General features: G+C 38.1%; 1 protein-coding gene across 1 annotated transcript in view; it reads right to left on the bottom strand.

Annotated features, from left to right (window-relative positions):
* Window positions 1–1362: 1362 nt before the first annotated feature.
* LOC107585539 (F-box/LRR-repeat protein 7-like) overlaps window positions 1363–21794 on the bottom strand; it is a 37301-nt gene continuing 16869 nt past the window's right edge. Inside the window, exons 3-4 of the mRNA XM_016272589.1 lie at window positions 8222–8827; window positions 1363–2677 (exon numbers count right to left, since the gene is read on the bottom strand). Coding sequence (XP_016128075.1) covers window positions 1941–2677; window positions 8222–8827 — 1343 coding nt within the window. The 3' untranslated portion in view covers window positions 1363–1940. The remainder of the gene's footprint in view (window positions 2678–8221; window positions 8828–21794) is intronic.

The raw sequence follows: 21794 nt of genomic DNA, 5'->3' as shown, positions 1-21794 counted from the left end.
CATCGAACTTAAAATTGTTTATTATTATTAATCCAAACAAAACTGCAATTTAAGGTTATTAATGTGAATGTTGCTTTTGCATATGTTTGCAACTTTGAAGTAGGCTACTTACTAACTTACTAACGTTAGCGAAAATGATAAAGTCAAATTTATTATTTCCCTCATTAACTTAGTAAAATTCCAATGGTGAAAAATTTATCTTGTGAGAAAATAGATCACCATCGTTTGACTTCTTTTGAGGTCATTATGCTGTTGTTTGGTGGTAAACGATATGACCGGGGCCGTCCTTAGGGGGAACGCGATCACGAACGGACAGAGGGTGGCCCTGCTCCCTACCTTGCAATGGGCCCCGTGTCAGCTAAGGACGGCCCTGGATAAGACCAAACATAATTTTACATTATGAGTACTTTTATTTCACGATAATAAAAATAAAGTTATTTTTCTCACTATTACCCAAAATTACTCAATATTACCTGGAAGTTAGTTCTGCAGAACCGCATGTTGCCATATGGTGACCTTTGGTTGCGTGCCGCCATGAAGAATATAACCTCTACCAGAGCAGAGCACTAGTATCATCAATTATTAAAAGAGACACCATTATCTTTTTCAAGGTATTCATACTAACTATTTATGTTAATAATTGACCAAGGTGTCGGTTAGCGACTAAATGATAGCTAAAACAGATTAATCCAAAGTAACTGTCAAAACAGCTTTGTTTGAAATGTTTCATAATAAATTATGCATACTGCCTGAAAATAAAAAATCACACAATGCCTAAGGTAATTAGGAGATGCCTGTTCTCCTAAAAAAAAAAAAAAAACCCTGATATTCTTCGAGTCCAGGGTTATCTTTTTACCCAAGTACAAAATATTTTGCATCCCACATACTATATTAATATAATATGAAAATATAACAATTTATAAAAAAAAAATAATGCTATTTTATTTTGACATATATCTTATTTGCAGAAAAAAAAACACTAATCAAAAGCATCTTGCAGTACTTCCCTGGTCCTTAAGGGGACTGCAGCCCACAGGTTGACAACCAATGTAATTGCATATTTCACCTAGACCAGGTGTCCTGACATTTTATCCTACCCCTCAGATTGTCATACCAGGGCTTATTGCACATGCGCACATCAATACTGTGTTCTTTGTCTCACGCGGAACAACAATAATTACTGTATTTGCATTACTGTAAGGGGTAGATTTAGGGTTGGGGTAGGTGTAGATGTTAATAAACCATAATTTGACGTAGCATTTTCGTTGTCGAATTGTACTACCTACTGTTTTAATGGGAGGTAATAGATAAATCTGACAGGGTTGCACAAATCGACAGAACACAGACATTATGATTTTGTTTAATATGGCTTAGACCTCTTTATTCCACTGTGGTCTTCCATTTGTTAAACACCTGAAAAAGCCTTATTGACCATTACAAAGGTGAACGTCACAGCAAAATGGCACTGTTTGGTAGCCTAATATTTTTGGCCAATGAAACCAAGATAGAAACCAAGCTATTACAAGGCTTACATGATGAAACAAAGCAAAACATTCATAACAGAGATATCAAATGTAAACAACAACAACAACAAAAAGCGAACTGTGGACTGCTGCAAAATATGTCTAGTTTCATTTCTGGTTAAAGTCACATCATGTAATCCTCTACGCACCAACAAATTGCATTCATGGTGAAATGTACATGTTACACGTAATACAATCTGACATAGACAAGAAGAGTAATCAAAAATATATAAGTGAATAAAAATATAAATAAATGGATTAAAAAAAGTTCAGATTTCTCCCAACCATGCAAATTAAATACAGAGGTGCAGCAGTGCAAATCTCCGCTGTGTTGACTAGCAGAGACATCACCGGCCCGGGTCAAAACAGATTTGAGGTCTTCTCAAATCCATCCACACAATCCCATGCGTGCAGCTCTCAGAAAAAGGCTGGATTGGTGTGTTCAATGACGCAGCGTTTACAATGACGCTTGACAAAGCGCAGCGCCTCCAGTGGCACGTCACAGTCCTGTACATTCAGCAGCTGAAGGTCGAAGCAGTTGGCTGCCACCACCTGCAGCCCGCGGCCCGTGATGCTCTCGCACGACTTCAGACTCAGTCTCTTCAGGTTGAACGAGTTTAGTGCAAGTTGCTCCAGGCCGGCGTCCGACACCAGTGGGCACTTCCCGATGTCCAGGGACTTGAGCTTGAGGCAGTTCTTGGCAAGGTGCTCGATGCCGTGGTCTGTCAGCCCCTCGCAGCCACGAGCGTTCAGGTACCGCAGTCTTTTGCAGTATTTGGCTATGTAGCGCACGCCCACGTCTGTGATGCGGCCGCAGTGCGCTATGCTGAGGTAGCGCAGGCGGCCCTCTAGTTTGGCGATCTCCCGCAGGCCAAAGTCACTGATGAAGCGGCAGTCGCTGACGCTGAGCTCCCGCACGGACGGGCAGTAGATGACTAAGAAGCGCAGGCCCTCATCAGTCAGGCGCACACAGCGTCGCAGGTAGAGGTGGGTGAGCTGAGTGCAGTGGGCGGCAATGGTGTGCAGGCCTTCGTCTTCCAGAGCAAAACAGTCAGTCATGTCAAGATAGCGGATGGAGATATGCTGCCCATGAAGAGGGGAGAGTTTGAAGGACACGTCCCGTGTCAGGCTGATGCAGGTCACCTTAGAGCACCCTGCAGAGTACAAAGACAATTCTGTCAGGACCACTATCCTCAAAGATGATTGACAGTTAGCGTACAGTTTGGATTGGCGGTATGGTTCTGTTCTGGGCAAGAACTCACTGCGCCTCCATGCAGCCTAGCATGGATGAGAGCAGGGAGAGCAGCAATAACCCCCCAGGGTAAACAGAACAGAACTAACATAAATGTATTGCAGATATTGTTAAGTTCAATCATTTTATGTACACATTTTAGAATTAGTTTGATTCAAGGAGAATCAGAAGGCTGAATCCCGACTGACAGAGGAGGAGTTGGGGATGGAGGAGGCTAATTAGCTATTGAGCAATGCGAAAACTGCTGATAATACTGAGGGACCTTATATATGAATGCTTAGATAGATGTCGTATTCCCATAGGTTGATGGGGATCAGCTGAGAGTCAGCTGATGTGAGCTTGACTAACGTGACCTGCCAGAACTAACGCTACGCTTGATAATTATAGAAGAATAAATTTAAACTGCACACACAATATGTACAATTCAGAACCTGATTTGAAAAATTTACCAAAACTTTGTTTTGTTGTTTAAAGATAAAGTGTGTAGTTTCTGTGCTTCTAGCATCAACAAATTAAATAGCACAAATAATGATAAATATCAATTGTTTTTTTATTTAGGTAATATATAGTTACTATATATTATTATTTATGTAATTATATTTATAAATATAAATAAAAGATGATATAATATTATGATCATATATTTTTATATTATACAATTTTAATTTACTTAAGTTAGGTCTGTCTACAATGTTTAATGGATTAGCAATTATATTATAATAAATGTTAATATAGATTTAAAACATTATTTATTGTTTTGAAGGAGTGGAATCCTGGAGACATCGTGACCTTCATAATATATATATTTGTTTCTTCTTGAATAATTATTAATCAAAGTTACATTTATGCATGCTAGAAAATAAGTTGAATATGGCTTTAGTCTGCCTTTTTACTTTCTAAGAAGCTGCTCTCATTGTGTGTGTGTAGTGAACCATATTGGATCAGATTCAGGGCAGAGCCCGGCAACCTTGAAGTACACATAAGTGTTCTCTGCATATGTGTGTGTGAGTTTGTCTTTGCAGCTAGATGCGGAGACAGCCCTAGGAGGAAACCATCATTTGCCGTCACCCTGATGTCCAGGGTATCAGATACAAGTCTCTGGAGAGACCTATTGCGTCTGACCTCAGATCTCTGACTTTATCTATAGATTTTAGAACCAATCAGAATCTTGCTTACCTATGCATTTGATGCAATTAGCAACCTCTGTTAGAGTATAATTATTGGTGTTGTTAAGCTGTAAACAGAGCGGCCTACGAACTCCATTGCGAGTACTGAAGCGGACTTCTGCCTGAAACGGCAAACTATTTTCTTCAGTAAATTTTTCTTCAATTGATTGCATCTCTGACTCCTGGTCTTCATTCAACACACCTGCTCCTTGGGTTTTAACTGTAAATTCCCCTACAATTTAAATTAATATACTGAAAATATAATATACAACAAATATAAGCTTTAGAATTAACATATTAATATACATGCTTTAAAAAAAAAACATTAGTTTATATCTCCTTGCATACTTTCACATCCAGGCACTCACATAGATTTCAATATAATAAATTTTTTTATATCAATTATATTAAAATATATAAAAAATATTTAAAAAGATGTAGCCCCTCTAATAATGTTTTTTAAAAAGAATATCTAAATCTACTTGGATATACCTCTGTTAGAGTATAATTATTGGTGTTGTTAAGCTGTAAACAGAGCGGCCTACGAACTCCATTGCGAGTACTGAAGCGGACTTCTGCCTGAAACGGCAAACTATTTTCTTCAGTAAATTTTTCTTCAATTGATTGCATCTCTGACTCCTGGTCTTCATTCAACACACCTGCTCCTTGGGTTTTAACTGTAAATTCCCCTACAATTTAAATTAATATACTGAAAATATAATATACAACAAATATAAGCTTTAGAATTAACATATTAATATACATGCTTTAAAAAAAAAACATTAGTTTATATCTCCTTGCATACTTTCACATCCAGGCACTCACATAGATTTCAATATAATAAATTTTTTTATATCAATTATATTAAAATATATAAAAAATATTTAAAAAGATGTAGCCCCTCTAATAATGTTTTTTAAAAAGAATATCTAAATCTACTTGGATATGGAAGTATGCTCTCATAAGGACATAATATGAGATATTTTTTAGCCTTTTTGGAGCACCCTTAGTTTTTTCTTATTTCTTCGTATTTGTGAACCAGATGCACACTTGGATTTTTTTTTACTTACTGTATAATTGTCTCTGCATATTAAGTTGACACAGGAGAAAGTATTTTAACAAGAATGACACATTTCAGCTTTAAACTAAGTCTTTGAAGATAAATTATAGGGACTGTTTTGACCATTATGAAAAAGAAAAGTCCCAAAACATTTCTTCAGAACCATGTGTATGTGATCATTTTTATTCCCAAAAGACTAACGACTTTTTCATGCTGTCAGATGCACATGAAAAGAAATACCAAATGTTTGCTTTTAGATCTGTTTTTACAGAAATCACAGAAAAGTCTTGATGTGAAACACGCCATCTGAGAAATGTATCTGCTCTTCACCTCTGTCATCTGATTTAACTTAAGAAACACGAACATCAGACAAACAAAAGCCATTACAGTAGAACTAAAGCTGAAGGTTATTGCAGAATATCTGAAGAACATGAAAACGGCAGGGAAGGGTTTGATCTAAACCTTGGAGAGACATCTGAAATGAGTTATATCAGGAGGGGTGGGGGATGGGATCTCCCCGTGTCTCCTTTAGGAGAATGCAGCGCTCCAGTCCAATGGCAGAGGGACCCCAGCCGGACACCTGCACTCACACAGGAAAAACATCATGCTCCAACAGGAAGTGCAGCGCAGGAAGTTGGAAATAAAACACCAGGGAAGGGACTTGAGGACATGAGGAGAAGGAGTATTATTTTCTGACATACTCATTCACTAAGTCCTAAATTGTAAACTTCTAGGGCTATATGGTCATCTGTGAAATATAATGCTTCTAAGAAAATTGAAAAGAAAATGGATAAAAGGTTGCCAGGAAAAGTCATTAAAAACATGAACAGAAAAAGCTATATAAATATACTATACTATAATATATACTGGACAAGTGGACAAATATTCATATAAAAGCTATTTAGAGTTATATGCACATTAAATAGTCTACCTTTAAAGCAATTAATTTGATACAAAAGACAGTTGGTCATTGATTCTCTAAATTAGGGTAGCAGATTTTCCCTAAGCACCTTAAAGTCAGAGGTCCTGGTTCTGCTTGGGCTTATGTTTCTTTTGGGAAGTATAGAGAGCGCAGACAGAATGCCAGAGCTATTAATACCTTTTCCAGCTTTTCCAAGAGGAAGTCCTGGACATTTCAGAATAATCTCTGTGAGAGAGAAAAAAAAAGACTTGACTGTCTTCTGTGCTGGACAACAAAGCAGGTGAAGCACAGGCTGTTTGGCTCTGAGTCAGGAAGTCATTTATACAGCTGACTAAAAATCCTTCTGTGTTTTCGGAGAGTTTGTAGACCAACACAGCTACATTACTGACATGTTTTGTTGAGAATGTCAAATTGAATATAACTGTGTTAGTACAGACTCAAATACTTCATTATTTCTGCTTTTTATGCCAAATGTTAAACCGGTGGTTCTCAACTGGGTCACAGGTCTGTTCTGGTAGTGAACCGCTTGGGGAAAATACAAATTGAGATGAATGCAAATTATAAAATGCATCTATAGTTTCTCATCCTTGAAAACATGAACAAAACTACACTGAAAAAAAGAGTTTTCAAAGTTGTAAATGAAAGATTACTGGAGTACAATTAAAAATATATAATTTCTACTTTAAAAATCCATGTCTAATTCAATGTGGTGCTGCTCTTTGTTATTAATTGTGAAATATACTAGCAATTTCTGAGTGAATTTTTTTTAGTGGTCACAAGGTAAAAGAAACAACCCAGTCTAGATTAAATCCGGGTTCACTTGCAATGAAGATAAACAGAGTCTGTGCCAACCACAATTTGATATGTGCAGTGAATTATTGGCTGCCAAGACCATAAGACCACCGAAATTCAAGAGACTTTCAGAAACCAAAATTGGTCAATTTTCCTGTTCAGACTAGATCAGGAATAATTTAAATAATTTTGCATACTGTTGGGCCTATGCAGCTCATATTGTGTCATGTAGATACAAACATTTTGCACAATAAACAAATTTGGTGCTGTTTTGGGATGCCACTTTATGTCTAACATAAAATCTGGGTTCTGAAGCAAAACCAGTTGAAATAATTCAAGATTAAAATGTGTACAGAAACAAATCCATTCTAAATAAATGGTTAGTTAAAAATGTATTATCAGTGCTGGGAAGGTTACTTTGAAAATGTAGGTTACAGATTACAAGTTGCCCTATTTAAAATGTAATAAGTAGTGTAACTGATTTGATTACTTTTCAAAATTCTAATTTCTCAATTTTTTCTACAATTTTCTAAACTGTTAACCGTTCTCAAACATTTAAAGCGGGGAGGGTTAACCTCACAGTAGTACTCAACACTGATTACTGTCAGACATTCATAATCCTTCATCACTTGAATTAAGATAATAATAATTTAATTTTAAAGCACAGCCACTACAAAATCAGACTTTAGCACCTCTTTTTACTTTGAGGTCGTTCTGAGGTAAAATACAAATTTAAAATCATAACAAACTACAGTTTATAAGCTATGATACTGTTTTTTAAATCAAATCTTTGCACAGCTACGACAGGAAACACTGGCATCTAACAATGCCTTGGGGGGAAAAACTGTTAATTTCAAAATGCATATACACAAGCCCAAATAGGAAATAAAACAGTTATCAAATAAGCATGTGTCCTATTCTGTGTCCTAAACTCCTGAAACATTGGTGTCTATTATTTTAGAGCAGTCAATGCAATTTTGGTAAGAAATCAATCAAATCTGTATGTGTCTGAAAATACTCAGATGTAACCCCCTTTGTAATCATTAACATTTTCATAAGTAACTGCAATTTAATTGCACATTTTTCTCAGTAACTGTAACAGATTACAAGAACATTTATTTTGTAATTAAATTACGTAATTCCTTTACATGTAACAAGTTACTCTCCAAGGCCGTATATTATCAACACAGATTATTTCCAATAATTAAATTCATCACTATTATCATGACTTTTACACTGTGTCCTAACCAAGCCAAATGTAACGATCACAATGTATTTAATGTGAATCTAACTATTTTGATGGTCGCTTCCTTTCTGTTTTGTAGCTGGGTAACCCCTCATATTGAGAAATCTCACTGGTCCAAAATCCTACTACAACTGTACATTAATCATTAAATACCTTGTGATTGGCTGAAACTTAGGTATTGTGTTCAATGTAGGCAGCGACTGTTTAGAACAGATAAATACTAATAATACAACCAAACATTATCACCCAAGATGAATTACCTGAAACATCCAGGTGTTCCAGGTTGGGGCAGAGTGACACCACCTCAAACACGGCCTCATTGGACACGTTGTAACAGCCAGCCACCTCTAAGCGACGCAGTTCTGGGCTACACTGTGCCACCGTGTACAGTCCTCGATCGGTCAACCTCCGACAGCCGCTGACCACCACCGTCTCCAGGGTGAGACACACATTGGGGGTGTCCTGGCACAGTCTGCGAGTGAGAACCCGAAGCGCACGGTCCACATGTAGCACGTCTCCCGTCAGACGAATAGTCCTCCATAAGTGCGGGTCCCAGGCCAAGTTGTACCAGCGGCGGCAAACACGGGCGCACCGACACAGCTGGTTGGTGGGCAAATGGGTGAAGATCTGCAGGAAAGCATGGTCAGGAAGGATGTCGATGGGCGCCTCCTGCTGGTCCCTCGGCTGTCGCAGACTCCTTTGCGGATGGGTGAGGGAAGTGGGCGGCGTGTGGACCATGGCGATGGTTTCCGTGCCGAACGTGGAGGAAGACGTGGAGGAGCCATTAAGCACGCCTGGAGATGAATGAGGCGGCAAAATCAGAGCCGGACTTGGCGTACTCACTGTTCGCAAGCTAAGATCCGAGTCTGGGAAGAGAGGAAATAGAAAAACAGACAGGAAAGGAATAGAAAGAAAGACAAGAACACACTATGATATTGCACTCAAACCATTCTGAGAACATCATTATGTAACACAGACAAGTTGTTGAAATAGTGTAAACAAATCGCAGTCTTTCCTTTCCAAATCATTTCCTCAGTTAATGCATTGTCTTTCTGCACAAGCAATGCCCTTGGCTCCATTCCACAATGATGACTGAGGTAGAAAGTGTTTCATAGCTTTAAGAAAAATGATTCTGGCAGGCTTGCTAAGATCTAGCGTGTACACACGGCCTGCAAAAACCATATTCACATACTAATCTCCCGTGAATTTCCTCCTGGTCCGATCCATGCCTAATATCACTGAACCCCCACATATAATGTATCAGGCCTCATTTAGTCCTTCCCGAACCATCAGGGCAGTAATGACTGGATGAGGATCAAGGGTTACCCAGTTTTTATTATTCCATTTGATTAAACTGCAAGCTGCTTAACCGCAATGTGTATTGTTAAGCAGAACTCAAGCCATAAGTCTGTTATTTCCACTCATTTATGGGCATTATGACCCCATTGTTCCTTTTGACAGTTTCACAGTGTGCTGTGTTGAGTAATGGGAAACAGCAGCGCGTGATCATATTCCATATATGAGGGATATGCTTCCACAGATGAGAATATGAGAGCCAACAAGCTGGCACGCTGATGGATCAGTCTTCAAGCACTGCCTCTGTGAAGATCACAAGTCGTGGCCTAATGGTTAGAGAGTCGGATTCATAACCCAAAGGTTGTGGGTTCGAGTCTCGTACCGGCAGGGATTGTAGGTGGAGGGAGTGAATGTACAGCGCTCTCTTCCACCTTCAATACCATGACTGAGGTGCCCTTGAGCAAGGGCACCGAACCCCCAACTGCTCCCCGGGCGCCGCAGCATAAATGGCTGCCCACTGCTCCGGGTGTGTGTTCACGGTGTGTGTGTGTTCACTGCTGTGTGTGTGCACTTTGGATGGGTAAATGCAGAGCACTAATTCCAAGTATGGGTCACCATACTTGGCCACATGTCATGTCACGTCACATAACATCACAAGGTGTTCAAGCCCATTGATCAATTGACAAAGAAAAAGGGAAATTTCAATTCTGATGAAATATTAGGAAAAAAGTGTGACTCCATAGCCAATTTCTATTGTATTCTATTCTATTCTAGAAAACATAATTTCAATAAGTCAATTGAAATAACTTCTTGCCAAAGCTGTTACACAGACTTTTCAGTCTTTTTTCAGTCACAGCATGAATTTCTAAAATACTTGGCCTTTACTATACTACCGTATATTAAACATATTTCATTCATTTTCAAACTACGACTGGAAAAATGCATAATGTTTATCTTTAGGTAGCTATATGTAATATGAACAACCCATCTAACAAAAATATGTTCCAAGAACGTTTCGCTAACGTTCACATTAAGTTATGAATAAGCATATTTCTGAATGTTCTCAAAACATTCAAAATGTCAATTTTTTTCAAAAAGTGTGTTTTTTGTTTTGTTTATGTGAATGTTAAGAGAATATTCCATTTTATAATTTTGTAAAGTTTATGGGAATGTTACTTTTTAATGTTCTCTAAATATTCTGAAACAAGCAGTAACGTTTAAAAATGTTAGATGAATGTAACCCTAACTAAAACATTTCAGGAAAAAAAAATACATTCCATCCCAAAACATTCCATGAACCATGTATAAATAATGTTTTTGTTCTAACGTTTTAATAACATTATTAAAGATTGTTTTAAATGAATGCTCTATTTAAATTACTGGAATAATGTTTGTATATAATTTTGAGAGAACCTTGCCAGAATGTTCTCATAATGTTCCCTGTTAGCTGGGAACCAGCTAATCTCACAGTCAGTTCTAAGCTGTGTGTGATTGATTAATTACAAAACTCATTACAATCATTCGTTCAGGGTCCGGACTATATTTGTGCAGCATGTTTCTCATTTCCTAAAAAGAACCGCTCTTTAAAGTAATTTGTTCTGGAATCGCACTATACTGACAGTGTTGAATGTTTGTAATTCGTTCAAAAGAACCAGTTCATAAATGTCATTCATTCGAGAATCAGACTACACCGGTCACGCTCTTTATTTTACACTCTACATTAAGTAGCGGTGTTTTAGTATTTCAGTACATATCAGTATTATCAGCATAAGAATGCATGACATTTCATTTTGGTATTTAATAAAAAAAAAAGAGATTTTCTTTAGGACCGGTTATTCTCTATCTTTAATAAACAAGTAAATACAAAATCCTCTAAGAAAAAAAACAGTAAGGACAAAACCCCCATACAACTCAAAGCACCAGAAGGGAATATAGAGAATGAGACATTTAGCTTGGATTGAATGGCTACAGCCACCACATTCACAAACTTAGTACTCTGAGCAGCCAAAGTCCCTTAATGTTATGGGGAGCCACTACAGTTGGCAGAAGAAGCAGAAGCCAATTACGTTTTAATGTCACCACTAGAGACAAAGAATTGGAAATGGCCTTGCAGGCTGGCACTGAGCCCTGACTCACACACTAGATTACTGCCCTCACTACCAGCTGAATTACACTGCCATGAGGAGACGCTATTCCCTTGCATAGCTAATACAAAACATAATGTAGGAGGAGTTGTGCTGGTTATTTTCAAAGCAGTAATTGCAACCCTGCTGGAAAACCCAGCTTAAACCAGTAGCTGATTTGACATGGTTTAATTTATGGTCATTAGCTTGCCAAACTGTTTTTTTCTCCTGGACTATCAGGAGAATCTTATCTCAATCTTATCTTATCTTCAGTCTTATCAGTTGAAGACTACAAGTGAACTTGTAGTTGCTTGACATAAATGTGTGAAATTAATAATAGAGTGCATGGCTGAAAATTGTACGTGGGCTTTAACCGCCAAGGCATGTCTTGCTCAATTCATCTTGCTAAATGGTAGAAGTGTAAAGTTGCTTATTGTCAGAACTCAACAGGAGGCTTAAAGAAAATGTCCTGAGTTAACAGTTTATACACTCAAATACATAATTTTTTTTCTTCGAAAGATTGAATAAACAGTAATGCAGCAACTGCAATCAGGGTGCCAATGTCTGTTTCACACTTTCATAATAATACATTACTCTAGCACAAAATGGGATTTCAGCAGCTTAAAGCTCTGTGGACTGAGGGCTGGAGAGCGGTTGCGCTGATACTAAAGTGTGTCAGGCTGCTAAGACCAGGATTAAAAATCTACTAATCCTCCATTAGTTTTAAATCAATGGTTCATCTGTGAAACCTCGACACCAATCCAATGACCAAAAACATATGGAGAAACCCGCTTCTGGTGCTTCATTTTCAGACAGCTTCTTACGATCCTTCTTGAATATATATATATTGTTTGGTCTTAAAGAATCCACGAGTGTCTAGAACTCTCCCTTTTAGCCTCCAAGTTTTATTTGCTCCAGTTATTTTCTTCTAAATCCCCCAAAACTTCTGGTTTAAAGTGCCAAATTTAACCCAAAACCACATATAATGCCACAGGAGCCATAATTACCTCAAGCCACGAAGTGTATCTCATTATTGCATTTATTTTAAGACTGTTCCATGCCTGTTCTGGTTGCAATCTAATGAAAATGAGGTGAAAACATGAAACTTGAAGCTAAACTAAAACGTCATTAATGTCAATAAACAACTTATACAGTTTTTCCTAAAAATCATTGGAAGTTGAACCTTGAAAAATGTTAAATGCCTCTGTGCCGTTTGTTTGAATTGTTCAGGGGTTGCCTCTTTCCTCTTTTTAGCAGAGACCAGAGAGTCCATGATTAGTGCATAATAGACTGTGGATTGGTATTCAAGGCAGGTGTAATGAGGGTCTCAGACATAAAACTACTCCAGAGACAAGATGCCAACTAGCCTTTTAATCCACTGACAAATGCCTGGTCTGACATAAGTAAAAAAAATAAATAAATACAGGCAAAAACAAAGCCTCCAATGTTTCAAAGTAAAAAAACTCTGTTTAAATCAGGTTTGCAACCCAAGTAACGCAGTTTACCTTCCCAGCATTTCTTTCAAATCTTGAATCAAAAATACCAGGGAGCTGGAAGAACACTGTGTGTACACCAGATGCGACATTTGTCACCTCGCATTGTGCCGCAACAGCTAAATTCTGTTTACCCAGGACATGACAAGTGACCGTTGGAAATCATTTGAACTTTGTGTCAGTACATCATAAATAGAATGAGGTATCTGTTTACTGTTGTGGATTTGACGTGTCAAGCCGCAACACATCCAGTGTAAACAGCATCACTGATTTTAATGGGATCTATTGTATTTTGTCACGTTGCGCCGCACTCGCGTCCAGTGTAGACACGGTATAAGTGTTAAGCCTTTATTTATTCAATTAAATTCATGTTCATTTGTATAGCGCCTTTTACAATACAAATCATTGCAAAGCAGCTGTACAATATATGTTTCTACAATATATTTAGTGGTAGCTTATCAGTGGTGACTATGTCAGTAAATGTACATATGGCAGAAATGTACGGAAAAATCAATTAAAGACGTAATCAGACAGACTATGAACACAATTAACAGCAATTATTATTTATGAAATGGCACATCAAATTGCTTAGTCTGATGATTTTGATATTTAATTTAAATGATTAAATATATATACCAGTCACAAGATGTTTAAAGAGATAGTTCACCCAAAAATGAAACATTTGTCATTTATTCACCCTTGTGTCGTTTTAAACTCTTCTCATCCATACAATGAAAGTGAGTGGGGTCCAATCTACACTGGACCACACTGACTGTCACTGAATGTCCAAAAAACACAGAGGCATTTTTGAAAGTATCTTCTTTTGTGCGCCACTGATAGAATTTTTTTTTTATTTGAGGAGAACTATCCCTTTAAAGGCTAAAAACTGATTTCCTCATTCCAAAAAACAAACAAAAAAAAAACAACAACCTAATTTCAACAGGACTGTATTAAATTTGAGGGGCCACAAACAAAAACAATTGTTAAGCCCCCCCATCTCTATTACGGGCCTAATAAAGAATCTGAATCATCAGGAATTCAAGTTTCAGCTGCAACATTCAAATAGCACAAGCAATTTCCAAACATTAACCAAACACAGCATTTTTGTGACCCATTCAACAAAACTCTGCCAAAGCTCTACCACAAAGCATGCAATTGATTTCCCCAAAAGATTGAGAGCAAATGTCCGATATCAGGTTGAGCTGTCTAGTCTTCTCATCGCCTGGCATTGAGATAGGTGTAGGTAAAGACCTTTAAACACACAGACCAAAAAATTACAGACGAGAATGTGAGGAATGCCATTTTACCCTGTAGCTCACTTAAGCAAAGCCTGCTGGGAACTCTCAGACTCGTCACTCCTCCAGCTGTTCAGCATCCTGTCACTCACTGACCTCTGAACAATGTCAAGCGGGAATGTTTTCCTGCACACCTCTATAATCCGAGACAGTGCTGCTCATGTGGCCCGTACAAGCATTGTTAATAGCACAGCTTTCAGCTCTGGGATTGATTAGTTCCTGCTGTTGAACTTTTATTCATACATACTTCATAGTCTGCTTCTGAATAATCAAATCTGATCTCAAGGATATGCTATGTTCTCACAGAACTAACTCTTTTTGAAAACACCAAATGGAAAAAACAGCCAGAAACAGAGGGGTTGGAGGGAATCACGCTTACAAATTTGACAACAAAAGTCGTGTTTCATCTTAGGAGTGCTCCAAGGGTAATTGCTTGCAAATATGCCTAATGCAGATTGGTGCTTATCTTAAAACAGGACCCTTTAACCATAATCTCAGTCGAAATCTTCAACCTTTTGAAGGATGAAAATGAGATGTTTGGAGTTAGGGCCAGCTTCTATGTTTTGAGCAGACTCCAAAGGGTCTGGAGTGAAGGTGAACAGGAGGTCAGACCCACTCGCTCCTGTTGTTTACTCATGCACAGATGAATGCACAGCTCCACACAGGCCACTATCAGGGAAATCCCCTCAAGCCAAAAATAAAATTTCGGCTCCGGCAGTTGCGTTAAACACGCAGTGCAGATTTCAGAGCTGCAAACGCCACATCAATCAAAGTTGTAAATATGTTGTTATATAATCCATCACATCTACATTACATTGAAAAACCAAAAAGCTATTTTCTTTCTACCCCCCTTCTTGCAAAAAAGGCTACCTAATAGAAGAGTATGTGAGGGGAGCAACAGCAATTTCTCCACCCAGTTCAAAGCATCCTGTGATCTGTCCACTCCAGTTTTTCAATTTTGTTCTTATTGATGAGAAAAGACCCAATCCAAGTACATTTCATAGCAATACTGTCATCGCTACCATGTAAAGTGTGTGTGTTTTAATTATGAATGTCTGGATACACGATGTAGTGAAATCATGTTTGTTCAATTTATATACAGTTGCAAGAAGGAGTGTGTCCTATTCAGTAATGAATTGAGGATGTCTTTTAATTTCCAATTTCTGCTTTCGAATTGCGGTAGCAAACAGGAAGCAGAATTAATTTAAATTTAACAAAAGATTCAGAAAAGTTTAAAAATGTTTATATGTCTTATATAGACCATATATTTTACAATATATGATAAAATATTTCAATATTAAAATGTTATATAAAATAATATAATTTTAATATATAAAATTGTATTTGGTGTCAGTAAGATGAAAGGGTCAGAATGATTTCTAAAGAATCACATAAGACTGAAGACTGGAGTTATGGCTGCTGAAGATTTGGCTTTCCCTCTACAGAAATAAATTACATTTTGGAAAAAAAACACATAATAAAACAAAAAAACATAACACAAATAAATGCAGCTTTTGTGAGCATAACAGACTTCTTTCAAAAACAGACCTCAAACTGCATTTTTATGTATGTATGAACTCTTTCCCCAAGTTGCCAGCCACGGCCAGCATCCATATCTGAACATGCAATATGTCAAAACAAAGAACAGAGCCTCTGCTTTTGAACAACAACAAAAAATTATTCTAGCTTCATACAATCTTTTTAACACTTGGATGTGTGTAAGTTTAATGAAAAAAATAAACATTTTGAACAAAAAGCTTAAGAAATGGTTTTTGTAAAAGACTACATCTGGATCAGATTCAGAATGATGATCATAACTTAGATCGCTTCCATCAACACTCCCAAAGCTTGCACGGTCCTATACCACTTCCTGGATCGACATTTCATTCTGTAACGTTAAGCAGTTTTGATTTGTATAATGATTAAAGCTTGATGATTGCGTTATTTTACATATGCATCTGCTTACATACGCGATCATTTGTTTCTGATCCTTCTTTGCCATGTTTCGACCCAGACGTTAAATACTCTTTCAGAAGATGCGTAATAGCGCCTCCAACTGTACACCGGTGAAAACACGGAAAGCCGGAAAATTCCGCCAATGGCGTGGAAAGAGTTAATCATATTCAATAAAATACCTTTTGACCAGCGTGGGGGAAAACTTGCCAACTCAATCAAAATTCCAAGTAATGAACTGAAAGGGATCCAATATCGTTCACTCTCTCTATTGAGGGCCTTTAACATGTTACTCTCAGAATGGAGCTCTTTTGTGATTTTATTTGGAGAGAAAACACAGATCCTCTAATATAAAAAAGCTTCTCAGATAATGCAGTTCCCATACTCATACTCTTGCAGTTCAGTTTGATGACCTCATGTCTCTAATCTCACCATTGTTTTAGTTAAAAGAAACTAAATGTGATGTCTTCAGTTGTGTCTCTTCCACTTTGACACCAAGCGTGACCTCTGGCAGCAGACAGTAATCCGATCTCATATCGTAACCCCAGGAACTTGTAACATTGTGGTGTCGGGGGCCAGAGACCATCACTGCTGGACTTTGATTCAACAAAACTTGCTTTCTTAAGTGTCAGAACTATTAAGCTCAAACGTCACGCCAAGAAATGAAATAATCATAAATGTATAAGTACTAGGGTACATGACAGCAGAGAGGGTTCTTTCCATCTGCAGCGGCAGCATTTGAGTCGTTCAGAGGTTGTTGACAGACCTGGCACTCCTTGCGCTTGGCTCATCTGTCAGTCTAACCACAGTTCCTGACAGACGCTGGTCCTGCATATGTCTCAGCTGTGCCCCTTCCAGCTTCCAGAGGGGCTTCTTGTTTTGATTAAAATGCCTTCGGAGCTTCTCATGCAAGATTCTGGGGCTCTGCAGCGTTTGTGCATTTAAGAGCAGCTGTGCTCCTGCACTACCAATGGAGCACATGGACTAATCACTCACATTATCCTTCTTTATTCTGACACTAACTTGTATATTAATAAGCAATTTATATGTGTTCTGCATTATCCAGCTTGTTAAAAAAAATTGCACAGTTCAAAAGTTGTTTTAAAGTTCACCATCTTAAGCAGTATCAGGTATCAAAGTGTTAGGTACAGAAAAACATTTTCATTTCTGGCATTAGCATACAATTTGCATTTTGTTTGTTTATTTTATTCCGTGCGTTTATTCATAACAGTATACTGAGGAGTCAAACCATTGCATCTCTTTTATGTTTTCACTCTCTAATTATCATATTAAAAAGAAGTGAAGTAACCGTGTCACCATAAATATTGTTCTAGAAATATTCCTCTTAATGGGTCCAGGATTCATCTTATTTAATCAAAAACATCATAAAGGAAATATTCAAACATCTGGTGTTCAAACCAGGGCTTTGCCACAGTAAAGGAGGCGAAGGAAAGGCATTTCATGTTCCTAACCAGTCTGCCCTGTTCTCATTCGCTCCCCTCCCCAGTTTGGAGAGCCTGGCTGGTGATGCATAAAGCAGAGGATCTGGAGAAGCAGTCTGAAGCCTGATCACCCTCGACCTGGCCCGGGCCCCCTTACACAAATTAACCACATGTACATTCTGCCTGCACACAAATTTCTACATTAGCAGATGACGTCCAGAGAAAATTAAATACAAGAAACTTTGTGCAAACAAAGACAATGAAACATTTTTTGTGAGTTGTTCCACAAGATCACGGAGATGAAGTTTCTACACAAATACATCTTTAAATGGGTCTTTTGGCAGAGGATTAACAGATTAGGTAAAATCTAAAAAAACTAGTCATACTGAATTGTGATTGGCTGGCCCACTAAGCAACCAAATCTCACAGAGGCTGTCAGATGCCAGACTGGACGCGAATGATCCCTCTGCCTTATACATGAAAAGCAGCCAAAGCATTTGGCCTCAAAGCTCATTATTCACAGATTCTTATTAGTGCTACGCTGATCTAATCTCCAAAACCTAAAATAGCTAATCTGCTGAATGGGCCGCACATTTCGTGGCTAAATGGAAACATACTGTTAATCCAGAAAAAGACTGGAGTACTTCTACAGAGTTCCTGTCAGTCTGGATTAAATATTACAAGTTATCTGTCTTTCACCGACCCATTCCATACATGTAGAAAAGGATGGTTTTTTTTCCTTAAAGGGGTCATCGGATGTCCATTTTCCACAAGTTGATATGATTCTTTAGGGTCTTAATGAAAAGTCTGTAACATAGTTTGGTTAAAATTTCTCAATGGTAGTATAAAACAACACTCTATTTACATTGTCAAAAACAGCTCTTTTCAGAGCAAGTCGTTTTGTTGCACGCTGCTTTACATGCAAATGAGCTCTGCTCGCACCGCCCCTCTCTTCCGAGCCGCTCTCTGAGTGACGGTAAACTTTAGCCGCATTCATCGTGAAACTTGCTAACTAGCACGTTATTAGTTAAGGCGATTTGCAAAGATTCATTAAAGGGGTCATATGATGTTGCTAAAAATAACATTATTTTGTGTATTTGGTGTAATAAAATGTGTTTATGCGGTTTAAGGTTAAAAAAACACATTATTTTCCACATACTGTACATTATTATTTCTCCTCTATGCCCCGTCTTTCTGAAATGAGTAGTTTTTTACAAAGCTCATCGGTCTGAAAAGCGAGGTGTGCTCTGATTGGCCAGCTATCCAGTGCGCTGTGATTGGCCGAATACCTCAAGCTTGTGATGGAAATGTTACGCCCCTTCCCATATTGTGATGCCTTGTCCCAGCCGGAGCGACGAGACAAAAACATTAAAATCCATTATAAACGAGGCATTTGTTGCATCCAGTGGGGACATAATTACGGATTATAATGATTTATACAGTCTTTTTACGCGTTGCATTGCATCGCGCTGAGTAAACATAAAACCATGTCTGCATTTGTGATCGGAGAAATGACAAACTACAAACGCTACTCTACACTGCTCAAAACTCGCGTTGTGAGCAACCACATGTGACAACCCCGGGCTGGACTCCACTTCATCCACGGTGAAAGCCAATCTGGCGATCCACAGCGCGAAGTTCATGTATTTCCTCAGCGACCAGCACAGATCAGCTCCAGGCATGACGAAGCGGATATCATCCTCTGATGGAAAGCCAAACAAAGTAGTTTCGCTTTCACAACAAAACACACAGCGCCTTCACGACATGGCGGCGGCAGCAGCAACAATACTACAGCGAGAATAAAAGTTACGCCTTCTTTCTTTGCGTGAACATTTGGGTGGCGTTATGCAAATCTTCCCACATCGTGACGTAGACATGTGGCGGCGTGTTAGACCGAGCCGTTATAGGTAGGCGTGGCTGACTCTTAACTTTTATAAAGAATATCTCTTTGGATTTGAGACTTTAGTCTTTGCAACTTTACAGATCTTCTTTATGCACCAAGAGCTTGTAACACTCCAAAGAGAAAGGACATTTTTTAATCGCATCATATGACCCCTTTAAAAAACCTTATACTCACTTCTTCTGTAGGTGAAGCTAGATCAAGAATGATTTGCGCGAACATAGACGCATTTTGGTAGATCGGAGGCGCATTCCCTTCAGAAACAAACGTAATCCACTGCGTCTTCAGCGGCGTCACCCAGACAGGCATCTGAGATCGGCTCGATTTGAGAAAGGGGAAATGATTTAACGAGATAAAAAAAAAACACTGGGTGGATCTTTATCATTATAGGGTGGTTGTGTACACACACTGCCAAAACACATTTCAGTTCAAACAACTTGTAAAAGAACAAGTCGCATCCGATGACCCCTTTAAAATTGCCCTTACCTAAAATAGCTCTAAAGGGATTCATTCAACCAAAAATGAAAATTCTGTCATTATTTACTCAACCTCGGTTCGTTTAAAACCTATATGACTTTCTTCTGTGGAACTTCGTATGACTTTTTTCTGTGGAACATAAAAGAAAATATTTAGAGAAATGTCTTAAGGTTTTATTTTGGTAATGGTAACAAAATCCATTCTTCAAAATATCTTAATTTGTGCTCCACAGGGGACAGAAAGTCATACATGTTTGGAACAGCATATATGATTAAATAATTTTCATTTTTGAGTAAATTTTCTACTTCCTAAAGGGAAAGTTCCCTCAAAAAATAAAAAACAACAACATTGGACCCCACTGACATTCATTGTATTGACACAAAAAAACACTGAAACATTTTTCAAAATATCTTATATGAAAGAAGTACTGGTTTTGGGTGACATGAGGGTGAGTAAATGGTAACAGAATTTTAAATTGTCAATGGCAATCATTGGAGACCTATTATGCCCCTTTTTACAACATGTAATATAAATCTTAGGTGTCCCCAGAATGTGTCTGTGAAGTTTCAGCTCAAAATACCCCACAGATCATTTATTATATTATTTTGAAAATGCCTATTTTGAGTGGAAGCAGAAACATGCTGTTTTCATGCATGTCTCTTTAAATGCAAATGAGCGGCTGTTCCCTGCCCACTTTTGCAGAATAGGGCTGTGCCTTTACAGCTCGTTCTTCAGATACTCTGCCAAAAAACATCTGTTTGGTTTTGAAATCATGTGCTTTAATCCATTTTCGTTTAAACTTCTGATATACTGTTTTCTGAGCGCACAGATCCAAAGCACGCCCAAAGAAAGCGGCCACGTGGCATGTGAGTTCTCTTTCATGTCTTATTGCTCTTAAACTGTCAATTACACACAAGTTTATGTTAAAAACACACGAGTTACAAAAACTGTTGGTTATGTCTGTGAAGGTAAACAGCTGGGAAAGAAATTGCATGTATATATAAGATCAGTGTGGCAGCAGCATAATAATAATAATAATATAATAAATCAACTGCTCTCTTGTTTCCTCTGAGGCTGGGACTCTAAATAGTGCTCTGTGCTAGTCAGTGCAGCCAAAGACAGAAGAGTTAGCATGCTTTGTTCAAACTTCTGCCATGGCATTAGAACTGCTACACCACTGTCACTTCCGAAAACACAATGGTGGCGCCGTGGGTGGAAACGTGCAGATTAAAGGGCGGTAATATTATAATAAGATCCCCTTTCTACATCACGGAGGAAGTGAAATCTGACACACTCCTTTTTTTCACAAGCTTGCAGAGAAAGGCTTACCAAAAAAAATTACTGGGTTGTTCTTTTTCACATTTTCTGGGTTGGTAGATACACCAGGGACCCGATTATAGCACTTAAACACAGAAAAAGTCAGATTTTCATGATGTGTCACGAACATTTTTATTCATAAATACATTTTATTCCAATTTTTATTCCCCAACTAACCAAAAGGTTCATATGAAAGGATTCCAATATTATTACACATTCATTCTGGAGATTATGCTTCTTATAAAGCAGCTCCTGGCCTCCAAAAAGGAAGCAATGACCTCATCAGAGTAATTGGGGCACAATGGAAATAACTGCCTACTGACTTCCTGCTCTCTCTACTGTTCCCCATTACAGGAAACAACCGTGAGAGACAACGGTCTCTGTACTCCAAGTGCATTCCACAAATACACATGCCAGTGATGCAGAATGACAAATGCTGATTATTCTCCTTTCTGCCATTTTTACTGGAAATGTTACACAAGTACACACAAAAAAACTTTAGATAAGCCATTTTAGAGCACAGTAGTCATGCTACCA

Source organism: Sinocyclocheilus grahami, unplaced genomic scaffold, assembly GCF_001515645.1.
Source record: "Sinocyclocheilus grahami isolate Dianchi unplaced genomic scaffold, SAMN03320097.WGS_v1.1 scaffold5.1, whole genome shotgun sequence".
Taxonomy (NCBI): Eukaryota; Metazoa; Chordata; class Actinopteri; order Cypriniformes; family Cyprinidae; genus Sinocyclocheilus; species Sinocyclocheilus grahami.
The sequence above is the reverse complement of the archived record's forward strand: the minus strand, read 5'-3'. Positions and strand labels throughout refer to the sequence as shown.